Genomic DNA, 27,433 nt, shown 5'->3' with positions numbered 1-27,433 from the left:
TACTGGTGTAGACACTGCTTTATTGTTTACATGTCTTCCCATTCAATCCTTGCAGCAACCCCGAGGTAGGTATTACTATCCCCACTTAACAGCTGAACAAACCAGTGTTCCTACATTAGATCACTTGCTGATAATCATACACGTATTAGTGGCAAAGCCACTGGTAATTCCAAACCCAAGGGGACTCTTTTGAATAGTTCACAGGTTGCTGCCAAGGAGAGTAGAGCCAAAAACTTCAACTGGGAGGGAGTGGATCATTCACTGGAGCTCGGGGCGGGGGGTGGGGTTCCTCACCAGGGGTGAACGAGGCACATACACGGGCCAAGACCAGAACCGAGCAGGAGAAGCCTAGAGCATCTGGGAGCTGTGAAGCAGGAAGAGGTCTTTATGTTTGGTAGGAGTTGATAGTATCTTCGAATACACGCAGAGCCCAGCTTCCAAGAACCGGAGAAACAAGAGGGCATCCAGCAGCTGCAAGTCCCAGGGCTGACCACAGGGAACGGGATGGTAGGGCTGGAAGAACTGCCGCTGACTGGCACTCTCTCATCTTGACCACTGGGCGGCGACCTCGAGGCATAGTCCTTTAACTTGGTTAAGGCCTTGAGAAGCTGATGAAAACCAGACCCACCCACCCCATCCCCCATAAAAATACACTCACATGTACCGACAACATTTTGCATACGATTACAGGGAGTCCACGGACCCCAGGTGGAGAACTTCTGACTTAGGGCAAGGGTGTCAACCTGAGTAAAGTCACTGATACAAACCTATTTTTATGCAACTTGTATTTCCTATGACTGTTCCCCTTTTGTTGTCCCTTAATACTTAGAAGGTTGTGAAGTCTTTTTAACGGGAGCCAAAGAGAAAGAACAGCTGTGTGTGGCAGTGGTGGCAGCCGGGAGGCAAAAACAAAGAATGATTGGGTCACGCGTACCACTGTCCCGCCCGCCCAAAAGGTCACTTTGGGAGTTTTTCCTCTACTCAAGAGAAGGGTTATAGGTGATGGGGCCCAGGTGGTGGTTTGTTTCTTTTTAGAAAGGAAAGCCATTCCTTTACTGGCTACAGGGTCTGAAGTTCTGCAGGCAATGCCTCATTCCCACCTTCCCTCACCTGCCCCCCCGGGATATACCTGAGCACTGGGTCTGACCCCCAGGGATACACCTGAGTACCAGCCCAGTCCTGCATGCACATGTGGCCAGGCCTTCCAAAACACCTGCATACTGACACTCACTTTCAAGGAAGGACAACTGGGTTGGGAGACATCTCAGGGCAGAGATTCATCTTGCAACATGGGGATCATGCACTCCCCACAGAGAATCCCATAAACTAAGAGAATGAACAAAGGAACTTAATGCACACTAGCCCCCACCGCCTCTAACGCTCTTCCTTCCAGCCAGGGCCCACCAGAAGGCAATGTCAAAGCTACGGCCCATTCCCTAACCTCAAACTAACGGGCCCAAGATAGGGAGCCAAGGCTGAAGGAGTTGCAGCGGTTCAGAGGGCAGAAGTGGGAAAAGTCCTGATTCACTGGAGACAGCAGCTCTGATCTCTCATGAGAATCAGGAGATCAAACACAGGCCTGGCCCTGAGCCCAGCCAGGCCCAGAGAGGGCAGACACAGAAGTCTAAGTGATGATGCAAAGACCAAAGAGAACTCATAGCCCATAACCATCTTCCAGGCTCAGTACCTGCAGCATCTCAATGGTTATCCCCCTCCAGTGGTCACCTGTGCACTAGCAGTCACTTGCCCTAGATGGACGTTTCATCACATGTGGCTAGAGGAGCCCCAGTAAGCCGAACGTGGGCTGGGCTTGGACAAGGATCGAGCAAGAAGGGTGGAGGGAAGCCACCAAAGCCACTGCCCCTCTTGGCCAAGGCCAGGGGCAGCCGCTCATCTTCGGGAGAAGGCGAGGGAGGGTCCTGGCTGTAACTTGTGGTCCCAGACGGGGGTGCCCCCAGATCCAAGCCCACCTTGTCTCTAGCCAGAAGCTCCCTCTGTCGCCGTCGCTGCTGACGCCGGCCAATCAGAAGAAGAGTCAATGATGCTGCAAGAACCCCCAGGAGAAAGCCGGCCAGTCCAGCACCCACTGTGTGGGCCTGACTTGGGGGACCCCGCTGGCTGCCCCACACCAAGCTATAAGCAGCCACCACACGGGCCGCGCCCCCCTCCTGACATTCACAGGCGTAAGCACCCAGGGCACCTGGGGTTACTACCACCTCCAGCCCGTCCCGCCGGGGGGGAAGTGCAGTCACCCCACCAGGCTGGTGCCACACACAGGACGCCCATGCCGAACTTGGGGAACATGGCAAGACCACGTGTGCCGCTGCAGCCACAGGAACTTCAAACACTACTGGGCGTTCTGCGGAGAGAGAGCAGAGACACGAAAGGTGGTAATGCTACTGGCTGGGCTGTAACACGGTAAATGATGGCATGGTATCAGACCCAAGAAGGGGCTGTATCAAGAGGCAGATACCCAACTGACTGAGATACAAAGGAGATGCCCAAAGACAGTAAGACCAAAAGTCACTGGCTGCCATATCTTCCAATTTTTAAAGTGGGTCCCAAATGGACAGCATTCTAGCCCCCTTCACCCACTCCACCCACATTCCCCTAAACCATACAGACCTCCCGGCTCTTTGGGACACAAAGAAGACACATCTGCCGACTCTATGTCTTGGACCAGCCTGTACAGAAGAGAACACTTGGTAAATCCAGTGCCAGCATCCCCTTCTGATTTCCTCAGTACCAGTGAACATTCAGTAACAGAATGAAATCACAGCCCCCATTCTCTCATAAATCACTCCTGAAACTATCCGTCAACATTCTCTTAATGTAAAATTTCCCCCCAATACCCCCTTGACTATTCGTGACACTTGCCAAGTCAATTCTAGACGTATTTCCAGCAGACCACAGAGAATTAAATTTGCATTAAGTCTGTTGGAAAGGTGTTTGGAGGGCACTTTTAAAAAATGCATACTAGTGTTCCATGAAATGTATTTGGGTATCTATAACCACAGGACTTCTCTGGGGAAGAAAAAAAAAAAACATAAAAACTACAGTTGACCTGTTTTCTATTAAGAAAGAAAACTTCTTTTCTATAAAAGTAAATCAAAATTCTATGAGGGTCGGGGAGATGACTTTTTGTTTCATAAAGGCTGCTCCCCTCTATGGAGGAAATTTCTCTCTCCAACACCTGCTTCAAACAACACAATCCTGGTACTTCCAGGATATGTGTGGACTGTGCCTGACAGCAAGGCAGACTGCCCACCCCGAACCCCCTGTCACTACTCCCCAGAGGGAGACCTTCCCCAAGCTATCAGTGGAGATCAAGTTCTATCTGAACACACGAAAGTCTCAAGCAAAGATAGACTCCATTTGAGTGTGAATGCCTTCCACATGAATTAAGGTCCCTGAAATGAGCTCCAAGACTGGTATAAATACATTACAGTCTTCTGGGTAAAACCAAGGTCACTTAGTTTGTCTGAGAGTTAGGAACATGGAGAGGCCATATGTGCAGCTATAGCCACAGGAACTCCACAGTTTCTTTTTCTCACTTGTATAAATTGAGGTGTAGAGGATAGAGATCATAGAAGTACCAACTCCGTGAGATGCCTGGGTGGCTCAGTCAGTTGGGTATCTGCCTCTTGATACTGGTTCAGGTCATGGTCTCAGGCTCCTAGGATGGAGCCCCACCCACCTCACCTCAGACTCTGCACTCAACAGGGCATCTGCTTCTCTCCTTCTTCCTCTCCCTTTGCCCCTCACCCCTTACATGCACTCTCTCTCTCACATAAATTTTTCAAAAATGAATTAAAAAAAAAAGAAGTACCAACTTGGTAATTTCCTGTATTACCAAGAAATAAACTAGCGTATAGACATACCTCACACCCCCCCCAAACATATATATCTTAAGGGGACCCTGAGTACACAGGATATCCAAAAACAACGAAATTCTTATTTTAATAGGTATTAAAACAATAAAGCACTTGCCTTGTTGTAGCATCTAGAAGTTCTCCCAAAAGAAACTACCAGATCAAAGTTCTTAATGAAAAACTGATTCCCAAAAAAAGTATTTACTTCTAAAATTTTGATAGCCTTGTGGTTCAGTAATATGTACAAATATACTGTAAATTAACTGGGCTTCAAAATAGGAAATCTCAAAGTCAGTTTGAAAAAAATATTTTCCAAGCAATCAATTAAAAATGTTTCATTAAAGGGAATATCACCAAAAATGTCAAAGACTTAAGAAAGACACCAATTTAAATTGATGGACATTGTCTGGATCCTAACTTAAGCAACTATCTTAAAGTATACGCTGGCTTTGAGAAAACTGGAAAATTGGAACACTGACTGGATGTCTTGTCACATTAAATTTATGGGATAATAATGATAATACGGTTTCATTTTTAATTCCATCTGTGTTAAAGATGTATACTGCCAGATTTATGGATAAAGTGATAAGATGTTCAAGATTTGCTCTACAACATCAGGGAGTGCGTGAGGGTATTGGTGAAGCAAGGTTAGGAGTTGATAGTTGTGAAGTTGAGCAACAGGTGATAGGAATTCATTGTATTATTCAAATTTTGAATGTTTGAAATCCCTTATAATAATATGTTTTTTAACAGAGTTCTTGTTGGGGGCAGGGGGCACACCTGGGCGGCTCCATCGGTTAGGCGCTGACTTCAGCTCAGGTCAGGACGCCAGGGTCCTGGGGTGAAGCCCATGGTGGGCTCTATGCTCACTGGGGCATCTGCTTGTCCTTCTACCCCTCCCTGCACTCATGCTCACACACTCTCTCTCAAATAATAAATAAAATATTAAAAAAAATTTTTTTAAAGATTTTATTTATTTGACAGAGAGAGATCACAAGTAGGCAGAGAGGCAGGCAGAGAGAGAGAGGAGGAAGCAGACTCCCCGCTGAGCAGAGAGCCCGATGCAGGACTCGATCCCAGGACCCTGAGATCACGACCTGAGCCGAAGGCAGCGGCTTAACCCACTGAGCCACCCAGGTGCCCAATATTTTAAAAATTTTAAAAAGAAAAAAACGAGAGCGAGTCCTGACCTGAGGGAGATATATACTGAAATATTTCTGATGGGTATGATGCCAGGGATTTGCTTCAATGTGACATACAATTTTAAGCTGGCTGCTGAGGGGAAAAGAGATGGTCGGATGCCCCAATGGTCGAAGGAGACCAGTGAAGAGATTGCCAGAATAATCCAGTCAAGAAGTGATGATGGCTTGGACTAGGGTGATAGCGGCAGAGAAGGAGGGGAATGGCTGCGGACTGAGGGTATGACAGATGGAGCTAGAGTCAGTACAAACTGCACGACAGCAAGGGCAGTTCTGGCTTGGATGGAGGTCCCTTTCTTACAATGATGAAAATCACAGGTAGAGCACATGAAGGAAAGAGGAAACAACAGTGTGTGCGGAGACTCGCTAAGCTCGAGTTGCCTGTGAAGCCTCCCAAGGGACTACCAAGTAGACCTCGAGGCAGGGAATCCCACAGGTCAACGAAAGACACATCAGTGGTGGTCGGCGGCACTCGGTGTTGAAGATAATGGGAATGTGACCACTTCGAGAGTGTGTGGAAGTGTAAGAGGAAGGACTGAACCCCAGGGAATACCAACATTCGGAAGTGGGATGGAAAAGGAATCTGTAAGGGAGACAGACTGGTGGGGGAGGGAGGAAATATGGGATTACGCAGGGTCACAGAAGGCAAGAGGATCGCAAGGAAGTTCGGAGGGAGCAGTCAAGAGTGCAAACACTTCTGAGAGCTCTTGTAAAGTGAAAACTGAGAAGTGTGTGGCAACCTGGAGGTCAGTCTCACAGCCAGGGCAGGTCCAGCAGAGAGGCAAGGATACGGATGAGGCAGCACCAGACAGTCAGTATGGACTGACAGATGGACACACAAGTGACACAAACAGAAACACACACACACACACACACACACACACAGGGCAGCATTAACAGATGAGGCACTTTTTTTTTTTAAGTAGCTCCACTTGGGGATGCTTGGGTCGCTCAGTCAGTTATGCATTTGACTCTTGATTTCAGCTCAGGTCATCATCTTGGCTGTGACATCCAGCCCAGCATTGGTCCTGCACTGAGTGTGGAGCCTGCTTGGGATTCTCACTGTCCCTCTCCCTCTGTACCCCAACCTCACCATCCGCCCCCACCTCCAACCCACACTCTCAAAAAAATAGAATAAAATAAAAACGAAGTAGGATCCGCACCCAACATGGGGCTTGAACTCTTCACACTGAGATTAAGAGTTGCATGCTCTACTGAGGATCCAGGTACCCAGACAGATGAGACATAGACACAAACACGTGGATGGGCAGGTGCCCTGGGACCACAGGCAAGAGACCAACGCAGCAACACTCACCCGCCATGCTCGCCAGCATGGGCCACACACGCACCCAGCCGGAGGCTCCAGGCACAGGCAGGGTCTTGGGCCAGAATGCATTCTGAGCAGCTCTGGAGACGGCCACAGTTGGTGGTGTTCACTTGTGTCACCTCGGTTCGGGAGCCCACCAGGAGCCAATTCTACAGAAAGAGAGTGAGGAAGAAGACACTGGCTCTCCCAGACCTTACGGTAACAAACTGGCTCTGGACTCAGAGGTACCCCCACCACACTCCCCCAAATCTATAACTCCCCCAAATCTATAACTCACCTGATACAATTTCATACTCTCAACTGGCTGCGGCTCTGGGAATAAGGCCAGATCCTCCAGGACGCTGAGCTGGGCTCCAATCCGCACAGCTCGGTGGAGGTGTCCATCCTCTAGGAAGCAGACAGGTGGCCAGACAGAATGACAGAACCACTCCTGTGCCTGGCAACACTAACACCTGTACGCGCAGGACCCGCTCTGTGACAGGAGCACATGTCCCCTGGGTGGGCTCCTCGCTGGGCCGTTAAACATACCTGTCCCCAGGTACAGCACATCATACTCTGTCCCTGAGAGGCTGGTCACCCTGTGCGCCACAACTCGGAGATAGGCTGTATCTGTAGTGACGAGCAGGGGATGGTCATCGGTTGGAAATACTGGCCGGTCCATGAGAGGGTGGTCCCGGATGAAGGTGAGCACACGATCAGGCAGGGAGAGCGATGAGCCAAACTGCTGTAGCTTCATGCTATTGGTGAGGCACTAGAGGAAACACAGGACAGGGACAGTTTCCCAGGGGCCAGGAAGCATCTGTGATCCCTGGTTGGGTCCTTTCTCTGTGAAGTGAAGAGACGTCCTACCCCCTCACCTCTCCAGGTCTGGGCTGGGGGACATCGTTGTCCATGACAGGCAGTCCCCTGTTGCAGTCATGTTTCAGCTCTCTGAAGGAACCATTCAGCACTATCCGAATGTCTTGGGGTTGGAAGGCACAGACAGCAGAGATGGCCGCCCCCTCCCTGTAAGAGTCACAGGTTGGAGGCAGATATTTGGAGGGAACAAGGGAACAGCAACTCACCCCTGACAAATAAGAGGAGCCATGAGAAAGGCAAAGGGAGCCATGAAGGCTGCTCCAGGGATAGCCCACCCCCTCTGAAGCAGGCAGCACAGACACTGCACCCATCCCTTATCATCCCCCACCCCGTAACTCTCCCCCACACCAGGCTCCCCTCACCACTGGGAGGAAAATATGCCGTAAAAGATGGGGGTCTCCGATCCATGCTCAGGTCGGAGAATGGCCATGTCCTGCAGGACATTGGAGGCCCGGCCATGCTCAGGGCCTGGACAGAGTAGGTCAGCCTTCAGAAAGGTCGTCCATCTGTGCTGGAGGGTCTTCCGGCCCCCAAGGTCTCCCTGGGGTGACAAGTGCATGGGAAATTCTCTTTAGAAGAACATTGTGGGAGGCATGTGGACACCAAGAGAGCCCCTATCTTCGGGGCAGACACAGACAGATGGGAAGACAGATGCACAGAAAAGCAAGGATGGAGGTACAGAGTACTATAGGAGATAAGGAGATCCAGGGTTGGATGGGGTCACAGTAACAACAGCGGTGACTGAGTTCGTTGTGCACTTATGAAATACTGCCCTGTAAGCTTTCCATAAGCCACCTCATTAGGTCCTCAAAACAACCCTTATAGCTAGAGGTCATTACTATCCTCATCTCACAGGGGAGGTTCAAAGACGCTAAAGGAGCTGCCCAGAGTCACAGAGGCAGGAACTGGTGGAGCCAGGACTTAAACCCAGGACTAGCTCTCAAAAGTTCCTGCCTTTGACCTCTCCACCAGTCTACCTCCCGAGGATAGTCTGTCATAAGGGTAATTATAGGGGTGAAAGGCCAGAGCCTTTCCCCACACTCCCCAAGCTCCCAGAAAAGAAGTTGGGACAGAGGAAAAAAGGAGACAGAGGACAGACACAAAGACAGGCCCAGAGAGGAAAAGACAGAACAGGCAGAGCAGAAGAGGACAAACAGTTGGAACAGTGGTCTCACCGCACACACACGGGCCACCCGTGGGACCTTAATGCGCTCATATGAGTCAAATGCTCGGGAAGTCTCCGTAAAGAAGAAGTAGATCTCATCATCTCCGTCTTCATCCCCCCAGTCTGCTGGGCTCAAGGCCACGGCTGCAGCAAAGGCTGGGGCTGGGGAGACCAGTGGACTCAGTTACTACAGACACAGCCTGGGACCACTCGGCCTCAGCCAGCTCTGTCCCCCACCGAGCACCCCTCCCCCTCTCCCCACCGTTAAGCCAGGAGGGCAAGGTCTCTGTCCGAATCCAGTCCTCTGTGCGACCCACAGCCCGGGAGATAATCGGCTCCGTCCCCAGGTAATTTTTCACAGTGGCAGCATAGAGGACGCCCCCTGCAGGGCGACAGGGAGGAGACAGGCTGTCAGAGACGACTGGGGAAGCAAAGGGTTGCAGACACAGCAGCATCTCACTTCCAGTCAAGGTAGACACAAAGTGCTCCAGGGTGGGAAAGGCCACCGTGTTAAGGGAAAACTGCCAGCATGCTGATGTGCAGGAAGGAAGAGGAAGGGCTGCCCTGGTGAAAATCAGGCTTTGTCTGTCTGTTGGCTTGTTTGTTGTCATGGCTATTTTGGGGCCGCCTTTATCCCATACTGTAGTGATGGCACCGTGACACTCCAGGAAGGGGGCTCGCTTTGCAGCATGCCCGGTCTGACTTCCACTCTCCCACTCTGGCACATGTCTCAGGGAACTGGTGCTCTTTCTGAATGGGGGTGGACCCTGCTCCGGAACCAGGCACAGCTTTAGGGTGTACCTGCACCCATTGGAGAATTGATCAAAACATAAGTTCCCGGCCCCTGGGCCCAGTAACTCTCACCCAGCAGAGTTAGGGAAGGGTCCAAGAACTAAGTTTAAGCTGCCCAAGTTACCCTCATGTGGGTGATTCAGGACCTCCCTTGGAGGAACACCAGCCTGGGGGATTCGTGAACGCTGCACAGGCAGCCAGAGGAAGCAGTGAGGAGGCGGACCCTCTCTCCTGGTTCGGTGCAGGAGCACAGGTGCTCCAGGGATGGTGGGGACTGGAGAAGACAGAAATCACAGATCCCCACTAGGAAGGGGAGGTATAGCTCTGTGGGAGGAGTCTAAGACACCTATAGCCACCCTATAACACAGACAAGTGCTCACATGCAACTAGGAGACAATAACTCAGGGGTAGTAGGTCGTGAGCCCCAGAGGAGTTCTGAGTCTCCCAGGAACTCTGGAGAGAACAGAGTGGCATTCCTTCACCACCTACTACGTCTGAGCCACTGTGCCATGTGCTGAGCATAACACTGCCTCCAAGAGCTCCCCCTTCGAGTGTGGAAGACAAACGTGGGCTCAGGTACCAGAAGACACTGGGGGAGCACAGAGGAGGACCCAGCTACCTCTAAATGGGGGGGGAGCAGCCCCCAAGAGGTGACATCTAAGCTGGGTCTGAGGAAGAAGCAATTTGCCAGGGGGCTGGACTTCAGGGAGGAAGGCAAGCAGGTGGGGAAGAGAGGAGCCACGTTCAGGGACGTGGGGTGCTCCCTGTGGCTGTAGCTCTGGTGGGGGCCAGGCACCTACTGGGCTAGTGAGCGGAGATGGAGCTGGAGGTGAAATGTGGGCATCCAAATGTGAAGAGGCTGCTCTGCCACGGGATGTGGACTTTATTCTCCAGGTAAGAGGGAAAACTGCAGATTTTCTTGAAGGAAAGAGTGGCATGACCAGTTCTAGGCTTTAAGAAGATAATGCTAGTTAAGTCCATTCACACACTCCAGGCAAGAGTAGAGGCCAGAATTAAGTAGCAGCAGAGGAAAGAAAATGGTGTAAAAAAAAAAAAAAAAAGGTAAATAAAATAAAAGGGCTTGATTGGGGGGATATTTCTGAGGCCGAATCAATTAAAAAGATTTGAAAGTCAACTGAATATGAAAGGTGAAAGAATGGAATAAAATTACGTCTTTAAGATCTCCAGCCTCTAAGATGGATGACAGCAGAGGGTGATACTATGAGCAAAGCCAGGAAATGAGAGGAGAGAACCAGATAAAGCAAGTAGTTGGGATTACCAGATGTGGAGTGTGCTGAGGCTGAACTCCCTTCAGGACATGTGATTGGAGACTCTGTAAGGCCATCAGACAGACAGACCCAGGCAACAGGGCTAGTCAGGGAACTGTGGAGTCAGGCTTAAGCCTGGCCATGAACATGACAGCCAGGGAGAAAGAGGAAGTGAGAAAAAGGTCCCTGGGGATACCACCATTTCAGGGGAGAGGCTACTGAAGACAACGTGGAAAATCAAGTCCGAGAGGCTAGGGAAGCAAGAGAGACTGGTGTGCTGCAAGGCGGTGCAGGGAAGGCCCAGCGCGGGCCATGTGGACTCGTGAGTCTGGAAGGTAGGGGTAGAGCAGGGCCACTCTGGGGGAAGCACCAGCATCCTGGGGTCACAGAGGCCTGAGAAAACTTGCTTGTCTCAGGTGCTGGAAAAATAACCACTATTTAAAAAAATACTTCCTACAAAGCTAAAAAGGGTCAAAAAGCCTCTGAGGGCAACAGCAGACGGTTAGAGGGTGGGGAGGGGAGACTATTCTATCCCTGGAGATGGTGAAAAGAATCCAAGTGTTCGGGAGCTCGGAAGGCCTGGCTTTGGACCCTGAATACTTACAAGCAGTATGATCTTGGCAAATAAGCTTCAGGAACCTCCAGCCTAGAAGGGAGATAATACCACCCTCCACTCGGAGCCCTGCTGAGGGTTAAATGCGATCCAAATGTAGAGCCCACATAGGGCCTGGCACATGGCCGTCATTCAGTGCGGGTATTGACGCTCTTTGTGAAACCTCAGAGACCACATGCTTGAGTTGTTGCCAGAAGGGGGGCTATAAAATAGCACCCCATTTCCTCCCAGAGTACTTCAGGAAGGACAAAACCAGGTTGAGGGAATGGTCTGACAGCACGCGGAACAGGGAATAAGCCAACCATCTGTACTTCCAAGGCGGGTGGAAAACTGATCCGGGGACACCTGGGTGGCTCAGTGGGTTAAAGCCTCTGCCTTCGGGGGCGCCTGGGTGGCTCAGTGGGTTAAAGCCTCTGCCTTCGGCTCAGGTCATGATCCCAGCGTCCTGGGATCGAGCCCCGCATCGGGCTCTCTGCTCTGCGGGGAGCCTGCTTCCTCCTCTCTCTCTCTCTGCCTGCCTCTCTGCCTACTTGTGATCTCTGTCTGTCAAATAAATAAAATCTTTAAAAAAAAAAAAAGCCTCTGCCTTCAGCTCAGGTCATGGTCTCAGGGTCCTGGGATCAAGCTGAGCATCAGGCTCTCTGCTCAGCAGGGAGCCTGCTTCCCTTCCTCTCTCTGTCTGCCTCTCTGCCTACCAAATAAATAAATAAAATCTCTTTTTTTAAGATTTTATTTATTTATTTGACAGAGAGAGATCACAAGTAGTCAGAGAGGCAGGCAGAGAGAGAGAGGAGGAAGCAGGCTCCCTGCTGAGCAGAGAGCCGGATGCTCAGCTTGATCCCAGGACCCTGAGACCATGACCTGAGCCGAAGGCAGCGGCTTAACCCACTGAGCCACCTAGGCGCCCAATATATAAAATCTTAAAAAAAAAAAAAAAAAAAAAACAAAACCACAAACTGATCCAGAAGCCAGAGTTAGGATGAGAAATCTCCCTACAAGAATTATACACAAAACACTCTACAACCAGAACTCCCATGGAAGCTGTGTCATGGACACCTGAGAATGGAGAGAGCTCTGTGGAGGAGACAGTCACGAATATTTAGGAGAATGACTTGGTGCAGGGTGGTGGTAGGGGGTGGCTACAAACAAATATTTTGTCAGGACCCAAAAGCGGGTGGAGGTAAAAGGTCCCAGAAGTTTCTAAGGGATCAACGGGGTCAGTCAGGAACTCCGGAGCCCAAAATTGCCAAAGAGCACACTCACTTGGAGGGAAAGAGCAGAAGGTCACTGACACTAAGGGACAGCAGGAGGGGTCAGACACTCTGGGGGGAAGCAGCAGGGTTCCAGGTAGTCCAGGAGTACCAAGGGGCTTGTAACACATGCACACACACGACCCAAGGAAAAGGAGCAGCAGCCATCACAGTCACAGCTTCAGGAGGACACAGCATCACCACATGTCCTAGATTCTCCAGGACGGTCTCAATCTCAAATATTATGTAGCATTGCTCATATAACAAAATATCACTGTATGTGCGATCGTTGGCAGGTTAGTACTGAATGAATCGATTCAGTAAACATTAAAACACACATTTGCTATTGGCAAAAGAGAATGATGCCCGCAGTGCTGAATTCAGTGAAAAAAAAAATACATCAGGTATGATATAACCCTATAATTTTAAAAGACTCGTATATGTCTGCAGACATAAGAAAGATGGGAAGGAGTGACAGCTGTACAGTGTTAATAACACATTTCTGATTAATGGAATTACAATGATTATTATTTTCTCCTTTCTACATTTTGGTGCCCACTGAATGTTTGTTGCAGTTACCGTCTTTCACTTTTATATCCCTCCAAATTAAGATATATTTCATTTTGGAAATACCAAGGGAAAAAAAAAAAGACTGAAAGAAAGCCACAAGAGATGAATCACAACCAAAGAAACATCACAATCAAAAGTGGGAATAGAGCTCTCCTCACCCAAGCCTAAAGCCTGAGACTTAGGCTTCCCAGATGTGTTAGCAACAACACTGACAGCCTCACACTCGTCATGGCAGTTTGCACTTCCCTGCACCTGGGGTTTCAATTTTTCATTCTGCTACCAAAACAGTCTTCTTTCTAAAGAAGGTGTAATTAATAGGATTAATCATTCATTAGCTTTAAAAAAAAAAGAAGGATTTTAAACACACCCTGGCCTGCCTTCCTCCACTCCCTTTTCTTCACACAGTCAAAGCTTTCCAAGATAGCTAGCTCCTAGCCTAATAGTCTCCATTTCCTTATCTAAGGATGAGGCCAGCTGGATACTTTTTTTTTTATAGAACAGCCTACGATGAGGACATAATTAGCTAGTTGGAGATGCAGCGTTTATTCTACCTTTTCCTTTGTTGTTCACACAGTATTTCTAACTGTCTTGTATCAGTGTGTGAATGCTAGTCTTGGAGCAAACACGCCTAAATTTAAGAGGTAGGTCTAAGGGGCACCTGGGTGGCTCAGTGGGTTAAAGCCTCTTGCCTTCAGCTCAGGTCATGATCCCACATCGAGTTCTCTGCTCAGCGGCGAGCCTGCTTCCCCCCTCTCACTCTGCCTGCCTCTCTGCCTACCTGTGATCTCTCTCTGTCAAATAAATAAATAGAATCTTTAAAAAAAAAAAAAGAGGTAGGTCTGACCCCAAAATGCCAGCAGCACCCAGTATATCAGGAACATTTGCAGTGCTTCTTGGCAGATGCAATCATCGCAAGATACCATGAGAGCAAACAGAGATGATTAAACAAAGGACAGAGTCCCAAAGAGAAAGAACAAATACTCCTTCCTCCTGCTCTTCTCAATAAAAGCCCTATCTGTTACAGGATGTTGCTAGGAGAACAGAGGATAATTGACTGCTATCTCCAGCTGGGGTACACGGGAAGGTAGCAGCACTGTGTACTCAGAGGAGGAGACTCTGGTGGTGGAGCAGGTTTGGGGAAGGAGAGTAAGGATGATGAGCTTGGTTTGGGGCATGCTGACTTTGAGATCTGTGGGACAACTATGTGAAGATGTCTGGAAAGCAGCTGGAAACATGGTCTATAGCTCCACATAATGTCTGGGAGGCATCAGAATGCAGTGGAAACAAATCTGTGAGGCTGGTTGAGACCACAACCACATAGAATGAGAAAAGAACAGGACCCTGAGAGGGGGTCCAAGGAACACCAATCTTGAAGGGATGAGTAGAAGACAAAGACCCTCCAGAGGAGACAGAAGGAAGTTCCAGTGTTCTTAGGCTAATGTGAACATTACCGTCAAATTATCTGCATTTTTCCAAACTGGAACAGTGCAAAAAAGAGACACTGAGAAAATGCTAATTTTATCTAAGTGCATTACAAATACATGTCATATTTGAAGACAAGATTTCTAAGGCTTTTTCCTAAATAAATGCCAGTACTAATAAACAGTGTTCAACCTCACTAATGGAGATGCAAGCAAAAATACATAAAATTGGGCTCTGGAAGAGGTCATAATGGACTGTATTTTTTTTTTAAGATTTTATTTATTTGACAGAGAGAGATCACAAGTAGGCAGAGAGGCAGGCATAGAGTGGGAGAGGGAAGCAGGCTCCCTGCAGAGCAGAGAGCCTGATGCGGGTCTCAATCCCAGGACCCTGGGATCACGACCCGAGCCAAAGGCAGCAGCTTAACCCACTGAGCCACCCAGGCGCCCAACTGTATGTTTATTAACTGTATTCCCTGGGACTGACAAGGGTGCAATGAAAGAGGCCCTCTTGTCAATGCTGGAGGGACTAACTGGAGGGCAATTTGGCCAAATCCATTGAGTACCATAAAAACCTTTACACTCTTTGGCCCAGCAATTCTACTTTCTGGATGGACTCATATGCAATTAATTAGATTTATGTAAGGGATTTACATAAACATTTCTGTGAAAAAATTTCCCCTGCAGCAATATTTATAAAAGCAATCATTTATCTTACATTTTGAACGTATAATTATATGGGAATAGACTGTGCTAATTCAAGTGATGGGAGAGTATGCAATCACTAAAAATCATGTTTTGAATAATTAATTCTATGAGAAAATGTTCAGTATACAAAATTAAGTGGCATATGTACAATAATGCCAATGTATTACAAATATACACATGGACAAACACAGTAGAAGAAAATACTCGAAAACAGTATTAGTGGCTACCTGGTGATAACTGAATTACAATTGGCTTTTCAGTTCCTTCATTATATATTTCTTTATTTTCTCAATTATCCACAATGCACATTGTAATTTTTAAAATTTAAACAAGAAATACTCTGCTATTACATTCTAATAATATTTTCATTACTAAAAGCTCTTCTTTCTATTTCAAAATACCTCTATTATCCTCAAGGACATTTTTATAAATCCTAACTGGGAATTTAAGTTCTAGTTCTTACATAATGTTGTCACTACTATCTATACTGCTATTTTCAAAACAAAGGGGCAGCAGGATATAACAGATCAACATTGAAAGCTCCAACTGAATACTGGTCCTTGGGTCAAGTTTAAAGAAATTTAAATTATAACCCTATAAAGTACCAACTTCAGAAGAAAATGTATAATATTGGTATTGACTGTGATTTGGATCGATGACAGAAAGAGACATGGAGAAACTAGCCATTCTAAATAGTTAGAAAGTGACTTCTATAGTCATTTCCATCTGTTATCAGATGAAAGGCAACCTAAAAAAAAAAAAAAAAAAAGATTTAAAACCCTTTTGAGGGGCGCCCAGGTGGCTCAGTGGGTTAACCTTCTGCCTTCAGCTCAGGTCATGGTCTCAGGGTCCTGGGATCAAGCCCCGCATCAGGCTCTCTGCTCAGCGGGGAGCTTGCTTCCCTCTCTCTCTCCATCTACCTCTCTGCCTACTTGTGATCTCTCTCTCTGTGTCAAATAAATAAATAAAATCCTTTAAAAAAAAAGAAACCCTTTTGAAAAATGTCTTTCCTTTTTTGAAAATGTTCTTTTGTCATACAATGATCTTATTTATGAAAGTTGTGTTCTTAAACCACATGCTAGGGGCGCCTGGGTGGCTCAGTGGGTTAAGCCGCTGCTTTCGGCTCAGGTCATGATCTCAGGGTCCTGGGATCGAGTCCCGCATCAGGCTCTCTGCTCAGCAGGAAGCCTGCTTCCCTCTCTCTCTCTCTCTCTCTCTGCCTGCCTCTCTGTCTACTTGTAATCTCTCTCTGTCAAATAAATAAATAAAATCTTTAAAAAAAAAAACCACATGCTAATATGAATTCACCTGCTGACTGGAATATAGAGATTACATGCAGAAGACGGAGTATATATATATATTACTGCTTGAAATAAAGAAAGTATGTTAATGGATTACCTTAGAGTTTGTAATTAAGAAGTCATTTTGTTGATAAAAAAATTATGTAGAATCAAGAGACAACCGATAAAACTGATAAATCTTTCTTAATGACCCAATGGCTGGCTCAGAGTTTTGCCAAAGATGCTAGATAAAAAGCCAAGAAAACTAATAACTAAACTGTTTCTATTCAAACATGTATGACTATAAACAAGGTTTCATCAATTTCAACTGCAGGTGAATGATAAAAATGACAAATCTTATATTTATCAGATTGAGAGTTTAAGTTCATTTCCAAAAAGTTTTTGTTATTTTATTACTTTCCAAAAAGGGAAGTCATTAACTGTAGGACTAAGTAATTTGTATAACTAGTTTTTAAGACTTTTTCTACAAAGACACAAGGAAGAAAAAAATTTCACTGTTAGATCTTGTGTCTAAATTTTTTTCATAAAATGTAGCCCAAAAGAATGGGTAAAAATTAATTTTATAATAATTAACAGCAAAAGTCAGTAAAGAAAGAAAAACTAGTACAATGAATGCTGCTGAGTCAACTGATTAGCTAATTGGGAAAAATAAATTTAGATCTTCACCTCATGCCATTCATCAAAGTAGGTTCCAAACAGATCAAAGAGTTAAACATTTGGGGGAAAAATTTGTAAGAAGAAAAATTTTTATCTGCTCTCTAACTGAAGAAGGATTTAGCTTAAAGACAAACATAACCACAAAGGAAGAGATATAGATCAGAACACATATCCCATCTGATAATTGGCCCAAGAATATGAGTATTCTTGTATTTACCAAATCCAAGAATATATATTTGGATCTATATACAGGTGTGCATATATATATAGATTTATCAAAGAAGAAATAAAAATAAGTACTAAAATATGAAAACTTCCTAATATTAACTTTCCTAATATTCAAAGAAATACAAATTAAAACAAGGTGTCATTTTTTAGCCTCAAATTAGTAAAGATTTTTCAAAGTGACAACAATAGTATTCTCGTGAAATTTATCTGAGAAAAAAACAAAACACTCTCGTTCCTGCTGATTTAGGGTGTAAATTGGTACACTCTTTCCAAAAACTCAATTAGCAACAAATAATGAGCCATAAAATGTTCACACCCTTTGATAGAGTAATCCTTTTCCAGGAATCATGAGATAATCTAAAATGAGGACAAAAACTTATGCACAAAAATGTTCATTACAGTGTTATGGGTATTAGCAAAAACTTTGAGGTAAACTAAATAAACCTGGAAATCAAATAAACTTATATAAGTGACTTGAGACTGCTTCATTAAATTATGGAATGCTCACAGGATGGGTAGCATCATATTATTAAAATTTTTCTTCACAAAAAATTGTTTAATTGGGTGTGCCTGGTTGGCTCAGTCGGTTAAGCATCTGTCTTTGGCTTGGCTCAGGTCATGATCTCAGGGTCCTGGAATCGAGCCCCGCATTGGCTCCCTGCTCAGCAGGGACTCTCTTCTCTCTCTCTCTTTCCCTCCCTCCTTCCCTAACCCTCCCCACTGCTCATTCTCTTTCTCAAATAAATAAAATCTTAAAACTTTTTTAATTGCATAAAAATGCCTATGATACAAAGTTTCATGACAAAACTCAAAATTAAATCCATGTGGCATGACATTTAAAAGTTTTACAATATACACACACTCATAAAATTTCTATTTACCTGTTTGTTTTACACTGCTGTGAGAAAATGGCTAGACTCTCACTGAATTTGAAGGGTGTATGTGGGGTAGTCTGACCTAAAAGATAGGCTACGTGCCACACAAACAATTCACTTTGTGGTTGCTGCAGGATTATGTATTCTCTAGAAAAGATTTAGGGACCAACTGTGATTGAACCATTGCACACTTGAACTGTATACAGCTTGGTCAAAGGAAGTAAGAGCAGGAATTTGTTTAATAGTCATTACCGATTACTGATTCCTCTGAGCAACAAAGGATTGGCCAGCAAAATTTATATGCACAAGTGCAGATGCAAGGACACACACACATTTATTTAAAAAGCTAGAAAGAAATATCCCACACTATTGGCAGTGGTTTTCTGAAACCCTGGAACTATGCAAAGCTGGTAGATACCAGACACGCAAATTCCTTCCTCCGGTCAAACTATTCACATTGTCCCAGGGCTCAAGAGCCACATGTAGCTCATGGCTACTGTTTTAGACAGCACAGACGTAGAACATTTCTAATGTCCCACAAAGTGCTTTTGGGCAGTGCTATTCTACAAGATTTCTTAGGTTCTTCTCCGTAGTTTTTCTAAATGTATTGCAATATGCATTGTAGTAGATTCCTCATATAAATGGGGGTGGGAGGGACAGCATTATGAGAAAAGAAAATGAGGTTAACAGAGTAAACACTTACACTAGAGGTGCAGAGAATACATACTCTAGAGAAAACCCAGGGGAAGAATCTGGGGAAAAGCAGGAGGGCACAGGCACTGTGGGAAGAATAGGAAAGGCCAGAAAGAGACAGGGGAATAATAGACATTGCAACAAAAGGAAAGAAAGACACAGAAATCCCAACAGCAGGGGTGGGGAAGGAGGCAATTACAGCAAAGAGCCACAGGTTCTGGGCTCTCCCCACTCACCAGCCATTACAGCTGCTGACCGCTGAGCTGGCTCAAAAGGACATTTCCCCCGGCCATTCTCAAGTTTTTCAACCTGCTGGAAACTGGACACATCCTACAGACCAGAAGGGGGCAATTGGTTTAGGGTCATGGACAGGCTCATAGTGAGAATTACAAAGACGGTCAGATGAAGGAAAAGTTCAATTTCCATTCATCTCCCATTCATCTGCTACCATCCCCATAACTCCCAGTCTGCTGTTCTGATTCACCCACCCATTCCAGCATTTCCCATCTCTGCCATCCCCCTTTTTGCCAGTTTATTCCTCTTCCCACTATTCCCCTAGTACCAACACCCACATGCCCTGCTGAAGGAATCCCACAGATGGTCCTAGAAGACACCAAGAGGCCGAGAGGCAGATCTTGCCTCCGAAATGCTAGGATTTGCAACTGGCTGGGGACTATGTGACAGGACAGGGAGGACGAAGGGAAGAGAACAGGCCTCCTGACAGCTGGAGTTCTTAGGAAGGGTAAAGAAGAGTGCAGGCTAATATAAGATCATCTGAAGCCCAGAGGCTTAGAGAGAAGGGCCTTCCTCCCTCTACTCCTACCCCAAGGATAAAGGACAGGACCAGAGTCAAGGATACATAGAATGGGGGAAGGGAATCTGCAAAGTTAGCGAAGACCTGAAACTCAGGTCAGAATTTGAGGATTTGGCAAGTAACCGCCTTCTTCATTCAGCGACTACAGCAGGACTGACCTGGACAGGAGGCGAAAGATGGAGGAGTCCGCCAGGACTAGCCAGAAATTACCTTACCTGAGCACCAGCACTAAGCCAGCCTTCAAGATAATATCCAAAAATGGAAACCAGGGATGACTTCAACCAGAGACGGGCAGAGGAGTTAATGGTTAGGCTGGTTAGGAATCGAAGTTATGGCATGGAAGAGGCAGACACGACACGTCCAGTTCACTAGAGAGGGCATATGGTGTCACTGGAGCACAATTACACTGATGGGGATGGAGGAGCCACACTTAGCCCCTGAGTGTAAGTATACTATGGGCCCATTCTGACCACTTGTCTAGTAACTACAGTCCACAAATATGGTTTTGTTTTACCAAGACAGCCTTGAACAGGGCCTGTTAAAATCAGGTGTGATCTGAGGTCCCCAAAAAGGGAATACTGGGTCAAGAGAGTCTTCCAGAATGAAGGAGCCCACAGGGGCACAAGCAGCCCAGCTGTGTGGCAGTGAGGGCAGCCTCGCCTGAGAAAAGAGATGGATGACAGCTCAGTGAGAGATTACCAAGATGCTTGGGCACTTTGGACAAAGATTAAAAAAACGTGCTGACAGGGTTCTTCTTATCCTGTCCCCAGAAAGGCAGCAGTAAGCTCCTCCTCTCCACACTGCCTAGCCATGCCTGCAATTTACGCCACAGGTTAATATACCTACAGTTATCAGTCACTGCCTGGATAAATTTTTGAGCAAGAGACTGACAAAATGGCTCCCTGTTGCCTAGAATACAAACCTGTTAGCCCAAATTACTTCCTTTCTACTGCTCGAAATGAACATTTTCTTCCAACCAGACCTGGATCCCTTGGTATTCCCAGAAAACAAATCACGCTCTCCCATTCCTGTGCCAAAGACTACCCCCTTACGTTTCACCAAGGATCCCTTTTCTCAGTCCTCATCCTCCTCATCTTTATGGTGCAGCTGGTAATTCTGGCTCACCCCCTCCTTCAAATAGTCTGTCTTCTCTTTGAAAGTCTACCATCCTCCCCTATCTAATTGCTGCTTCTCTATCTCCTTTGGTTGCTTCTATTTTCCTTTCTAGACCCTAACTATGTAAAATCTATCCTTAGTCCTCGTCACATATACTCCAATGACCACACTCATTCTTACATTTCCAGTTAGACTTTCTGTGCAAATTATTCCTCAAATTCTCTGAAAGTTTCATGCCTTCCAATCTCTGGTCTGTGTCTGCACTTGGCAGCTGGACTTCTTCACACAGATGGCCTATGAGCCCCTTAAAACGAGTCCTCATCCAGTTTCCCCAAATGGCATCACTATATTATGTAGGCTTATAATTTTTGAGCAAGTGAGGCTCCTATTAACTAGATAGGTTATGCTTACTGTCTCATCAAAGTGACATTTAGTTAGGGTCTGAAGGGGATAAAACCCCTCCACTATATTCTCTGCTGAAGGCTGGGATTCCTCATTGTACCATCAGTTGTGCGGAAGCCAAGTCCCTCCAGATGAAAGACAGAGCTAGTCAGGAAGGCTATCACTGAGCTGTCGGGCTGGAATCCATCCTTTGGCTTTGGCCAAGAAGAGTTCTTGAGAATAAGAATGCACCTTCCCCAGATGGTTAGGGGGAAAAAAGAAAAGAAAAGATGGTCCCCGTCACATGAAACAGAACAAATGTCACAAGACACTGAAACCAGATAAGGTATTCTGTGCTGCAGGCTGGATTAGAAGAACAGGGTTGTGGGGCAGAACGACACATAGCTGGATTTAAATCTTGACTCTGCCTCTGCCAGCTACATATTAGACATGGTGCCTAACTTCTTGGAACTTCTATTCCCTAGCTTGAAAAATGGATATAAATAATACCTAAATATCACAGTGCAGTGCTAAGTACTAAACTCAGTCTCGAATATGAAGTCCATAGTACCACACCTGGGACAGAGTACATCATCAACGCAACGGAAAGTCTTGTCATTGCTATTGTTAAGTCTAGCATTCTCCTCTGTTAACTGCTAAAATTCCCTCAACAAAGCCAACTAAAATCTTTTCCTCCATGTCCAATGAGCTGTCACTGAATGGCAGCACTCCACATTGTTAGAGCTGGGGGTGGGGGTGGGTCCAGTGCTTGAATTGCCTTTTGCAAGAACTTGCGTTTCTCTGAGCAATCAACTCTGAGTGAGTGGTCAAAGCTTGCACGTAATAGTTATACACGGTCTCGAAGTCATCACTCTGGGATGTGAGAGGTTCAGTCCTAGGGATAAGGCAAGAACTTGCTTAAACAGAAAGGAGTTGCCAGGTAGCAGGATCAAACAGTAAAGGCATGAGAGCATTGAGAATGTCTAGAGGGCAGTCTTTGTATATGGCTTGACGAGTTAACACAGCTGATTTCAGGGGCAGGGAGCTGTACCCTATATTCTCCTACAAACACGCTTTGACCAAAGGATGGTTTTTCACTTCAAATACCTGCTAGGTAGGAGCGTTCAGAGAACAAGATCAAAGTCATGGGAGTGCAAAGGCAGACCCTGTGCTTCTCTCTGGTTGCTGAATTTTCTCATGAATGGATAGGAGTCCAATCCTGACAGGATGTACAGAAAACATTTTATGTCTATACAATCTAACAACCATTAGGGTCCCCTCAGGGAGCCAAGGAAGAAGAGAAAGCTCTAGGAGACTAACTGAAAGTGATCATGATGTCTCTGAGCCATGGTGCCGGTATTCATACCCACAGGGTCCCCAAGTGTGTGTAAGCCAGAAGAAGACCTATGTGGCAAGGGTAGTTCTACCACTACTTCCCAAGCTTCGTGAGAACTGTGAGAAAACCATACCCTCAACATCACCTGATGGCATATAGAGATTTTCAATACCACCCCGAACTGGAAACCTTCCCAAGATGAGGAAGCTATCCACACCCCAGTGAAGAGTCTTTCATCCACATTACGAAAAGGACACAACCAAAGACCGGCTAACCTCGGGGGCAGCCCAGATGGACTGACTGGGGCAATCAAACATAAATTACAGCATTCGAAGCCAGAAATACGAGGATCATCTTCAATAAGGAGGGGTTTGGACAAATGCACTGATGAGATCCAGGTGGCAAGGAGTGCTCCAGTTTGCAGAAGGGGTAAGTCAGAATCTACGGTTAAGGATCAGGGCCAGGAAAGGGAGTCATTGCACTCCTCCTATTGCTCGTCGGAGCAGAAAGGAAAGCCACTGAATACAAAGAACATGGGAGGCTTTTGACTCATCCTAGGTTCCTGTCACAAGTGTGGGCTGGCAGAGGACCAGTGACTGACTGCTGGATAACTGATGGGAAAAGCTGAGAGTTCAAAAACATCAAGACCTTCCTGAGATGCCACCGGTCCCCTTACCTCCAGAAGCCATGACTAGCCTAGAGGTGATCAGGGGTACACATGTCCCAAGCCTGCCTGAGGGTGAGAGTAGAGATGCCCAGGGCTCCAGCAGCAATGAACAGGACCCAGAAGAAAACGTGACTGACAGAGTGCCCACTTTGAAGGCAAAATCCGGGTACTGTATTAGTGGGCAGTGACCTCAGAAGCCATGAGAGCAGAGGGTCACAGCCCACACAGAATGAAGTTGGCAGTGGAAGTGGGAGAAGGTAGTGAGAGAGAGTCACATGCCCTGGGACAAAGAAGCAGGCATGGATTGTGCTGATTAAGAAATGGACCTAGGCTGCCTGAACAAAGTGTACACAGAGCAAAAGAAACATGAGTTACTGGCCTCTGAAGTCTCTCCTGGATTTATCCTCTCCGGGGATTGTTAGCATCCCTAATTCCCTTCACCATCTCTCCTCTCTCTACACTCTGTATACCTTACCTTCTACAGACAACCTCCTCCCCCTCCCATGGCAGACAAAGGCTCCACCCTGTGAAGACATCCCTCACCCCCAACGTGTATCATGCACAAGTGTTGCCTTAAGCATGCCCCCCCTCATGGTCACTCACAGAAGACCCTTCCCATCCTCCCACCCGTCACTCACAATAACCCCGCACTTCGGATCAAAAGCGAAGGTGCCACAAGTGAGGAGGTGAGAGGCATTGGCAATGGCGAGAATCTGGACAAAATTGTGACATTCGTCCTGGGGGTCAGAGATGATTAGAGAGAATTAGAAGCAGCAGGTACAATGAAAGGTAGGGTAGGACAGTTAGAGGCAGCTCTGGGACAGTTAGAGGCAGCTCTGAGATCAGAGATGACTGGGGATGACATGGCGTTAGAATCCCTGGAGATGGGAGCACTGCAGGGGACAGACACAAGAGTCAGGGGCTGGAACTAGATCTCAACTGACACTCAGGACAGGGACGAGATTCACACCTACCTCCTTCTTGCCTTTTTTCCTGCAGTTCTGTCTGTGGGCTTCAGGCACCATCCAGTCAATCTGAGAAAGGAGAAGTAATTGTTTCTTCCAGATTCTCCCCAAATTCCTCCCAAGTCAGGGTAGGTCAAATAGTTCCACAACCTCCATCAATTTGAGAACTGCAGAGCCCCTCACCCCCATCCCGACCCCGACCACCACCACCACTGATCAGAGCATTGTTTTTTAAACTGGACATCTCCACCCATTAATGAGTAATGAAATCAAATGCTTTTATTTTTAATGAAATAGGATATATCAGAATGTATCACATACAGGAGAGTAGATATTATTTCAAGAAAGGGTTCTTTCAATACACACTTCCTGTCCTGGGTCAAATGCATCAAATATTTCTTACTAAGGGATGGTCAAAAAAGTTTAAAACTATTTCCCTAAAGAAAAATGATTCTGATGATTCCTCTGCCCACCGTGACCTGAAACCTGGTCACTGTGGCCTCCTCCCTTGTCATGAACCTCCCTCATAGCCTCCTCAGCCACCCCACCTCTGCCATCACCTTTAGCGAAGATAATGAATATTCTTCCTATGTTCAATTTCACCAACACTCCCCCTCCTACCATCACTACTGTTACATATTTGGTTATTATGAACAGTCCCCCATCAATCCCAAAAAACTATGTATCTAATCACATGCTCTGGGGTCATCCCCACTTTCATCTCTCACCCTGCGGGGTCTCTCCCCTGAGAAGGGCAGGGATAAAGCGAAGATGGTGTCCCGGGCGCCGACATAAAGCGTATGGGAAGCAGGATCCACAAGGAGGACAGAGTAATTATATGTCTGAGGGACAGTGAACCGGGTGAGATAGGAGTCAGCCTCTGGCAGGAAGAAAGGGTGAGAGGGGAGAGTGATATCAGCCATTGCTTCATAAGGGTTGGGTCCACAAGGACAAAGCTCAAGAGCTCAATTTGTTTTCTTCAAAGTACCATTTATTTAGCAGCCAGGAGGGTGAAAAACAGAGCTTTTACAGGCCAACCATCAAACCTCCCCAAAGAGAGAGGACTGAGGAGGCCAGAATATTTAGCACACCATGCAGTCAAGTATGCTTTTTCTATAAAAATGGAATGCTTTATTAAAATAACAGCATAAATATTAAGTCTAATTTCTATTCATAGCAATATGATACATAATTTGAAAATTCCTATAGAAGGTATAAGTACTTCCCTCTCAATTTCTTCTTTTTTTAAATTATTACTTATTAGTAACTTCTTTTTACTTAGAAGGGAGACAATTCACTCTTTCCACCAACACTTTAGGAGACTATGCCCTTTCTCTCCCACTGCTCTTGTCCTTCCCAGCCCCATCCCATTTCCACCCAGAAAGGTAAAGGGTAGACAAGAGTGTGTGCTTTGGAAATGGACCAGCCTGTGTTTAATGTGGCTCTGTCACTTACCAGCTGTATGATCTTGAGTAAGTTACTTGCCCTGAGCATCACTTCCCTCACCTGTAAACACCAACAACCAGGCTTGTTGACAGAATTAAGTGAGATAACATATGTGGAAGCAACTGACATGTACTACATGTTTCAAAATGGCTCCTTTCTTTCTTACCTAGGCATGTGCTCCATTTGAGCCAAAGCTAAACTTCGTATCATCATTCAAAACTCTATTTAAAGATGATGACAAATGAGTTAGCATGAATTTACCTTCTTAGCTCACTCTGGGGCCCCTATCCCTGCACCAACACAGCTCTACGTGCTACGCCCTCTCAGCCACCCTCAAAACAGAATGGCTCCAAGCCATTCATTCCTAGCTGTGCTGATGTATGGGGCCCCACCCACCCCATCCTCCCACACCCAAATTCATGTCTATGCTGTACCTGCCTATACTCTCATGCTCATTCTAAGTCCTGGAACACCCAAATTCCCTGCATATCCCCAGCTCTGTTTCACTCTGCTATCTAGACTTCTCTGGATTTCTGGTTATCAACCCAGCCTGGCAACCTCCATTCTATCTTGTGGCTATTGCTTGAGCACAGACAAATCCCCAGTCTCTGACCACAAGTTTGTCTTCTGGATTCATAGCAACCCTAAATGTCCTAGTCTGAAGTTCAGACTCTACACTACTATTGCCCACTTCTGAGGTTTTGCCAATAGGTTGTCCTTTCAGCTTCACTAGCTCTGTCTGCACAGGAAGCTAACACTCATTGTCCACAGAGAAGAAAACAAGGTCAGTGGCCATGCTCACGCCCACCTCAGCAGAAAGCCATTAAAGTGTGAATCACTCCAATGACCATTTTTAACCTTGTGGCATCCTCTGCCTTCTTCCTCATCTCCTTCCTTTTTTTTTTTTCTCCTTCTGAAGATTTTAGAAATCATTTAAACAGAATTTTAAATCAACTCACTGAACGGTTTCCCAACATTCAGCGTAGGGAATGAGTAGAGAGCAGGCAATGCTGAGGAGTTAAGAGGGTTACAATGGATGATGGTCCAGAGAATGGGAGTTTTGTCAGAGCTGTGAGAGGCCTGGGAAGTGGGTTAGGGAGAAGAGGGCTACCAGCAGGGCAAAAAGCTTGCAGGCAGATATAAACGATGATAAAGGGAATGGATTTGAGAAGTGAGCAGATGGAAATGCTGAGCTGGAGAAGGATGGGCGGCTTGAATAGAATGACAGACCAATGAGTTTGGCAGAAGAACAGGCGTCAAGCTGGCGTGAGGGATATCGGTGTACGTTTGGGAAGACAGAATAAGGGAGAGGGAACTCAAATGGAGGACCTCAGGAACTCCCCATCCCCTGCCCGGGGCTCAGCGTCCGCGTCTGCCTGGTGAGGGGCTTAACCCTCTTTCGGTTCTGCGAGTGAAGGGCCGCGGGATCCACCGGGGCGTGTCTTGGGAGGCGAAGCACGAAGCGGGGGAGCGATACCGTGGGGCAGCACCGCGTGGGGGTCCCGCCCTGGTCCTGGCGGGGCGTGGGCAGCGCGGGACGCGGTGCGTTGCGGCGCTGGGCCCCACTGCGCCTGCCCGGGTCCGTAAGGAGAGCAGGTGGGTATGGGCACCTGCAGGCGGGGCCCGGGCGCGGTGCGAAGGGCTGAGGGCGGGGGCGCCCACGCCTTACCGGAGATAGGAAGCGAGGTCCTGGGCACCGAGCGGGGGACGCGGCCGGATACTGGGCCGGTCAGCACCGCCAGCAGCAGCAGCGGGAAGGGCGAGGCCGGAGGTGGCAGGGAGCCCAGGAGGGGCAGCGTGGCAGAAGCCAGCATCTTTGGCTCCGCCTGGCCGCTGGGTGGGGCGCGTCCTGCCACCTGCGCTCAGAGCCGCGGCTCTGCCGGCCTCGGCCCAACTCGGATCTCCTCGGTC

General features: G+C 46.9%; 1 protein-coding gene across 2 annotated transcripts; it reads right to left on the bottom strand.

Moving 5' to 3' along the window:
• Positions 1-27,433, bottom strand: SEMA4F (ssemaphorin 4F). Of its 2 annotated transcripts, XM_044261485.1 has the most exons (14): positions 27,192-27,433; positions 24,805-24,956; positions 24,086-24,145; positions 23,750-23,848; positions 19,034-19,127; positions 8,684-8,803; positions 8,432-8,583; positions 7,619-7,797; positions 7,256-7,403; positions 6,927-7,149; positions 6,676-6,785; positions 6,387-6,547; positions 2,626-2,684; positions 1-2,359 (listed from the first exon to the last, which is right to left on the bottom strand). In XM_044261485.1, exons 1-14 carry the CDS (start codon positions 27,334-27,336, stop codon positions 1,749-1,751), a joined length of 2,313 nt encoding a protein of 770 aa, XP_044117420.1. In that variant the 5' UTR covers positions 27,337-27,433; the 3' UTR covers positions 1-1,748. The 2 variants fall into 2 exon arrangements, with proteins under 2 accessions (XP_044117420.1, XP_044117421.1); XM_044261486.1 differs by lacking the exon at positions 23,750-23,848.

Source organism: Neovison vison, chromosome 8 (assembly GCF_020171115.1).
Source record: "Neovison vison isolate M4711 chromosome 8, ASM_NN_V1, whole genome shotgun sequence".
Classification (NCBI taxonomy): Eukaryota; Metazoa; Chordata; class Mammalia; order Carnivora; family Mustelidae; genus Neogale; species Neogale vison.
Note: the sequence above shows the minus strand (reverse complement) of the source record. Positions and strands in the feature narration are given on the sequence as shown.

What these genes read in the sequence shown, in the direction of transcription:
- SEMA4F (XM_044261485.1), bottom strand. Translation starts at nt 27,336, where the DNA reads ATGCTGGCTTCTGCCACGCTGCCCCTCCTGGGCTCCCTGCCACCTCCG. An exon ending in GTCAGCAGCTGTAATGGCTG is followed by an intron (nt 8,804 to 19,033) that starts GTGAGTGGGGAG and finishes GTCGCCCTGCAG; the next exon opens with GGGGCGTCCTCTATGCTGCC. An exon ending in CATGCTGGCGAGCATGGCGG is followed by an intron (nt 2,685 to 6,386) that starts GTGAGTGTTGCT and finishes TCTTCTGTACAG; the next exon opens with GCTGGTCCAAGACATAGAGT.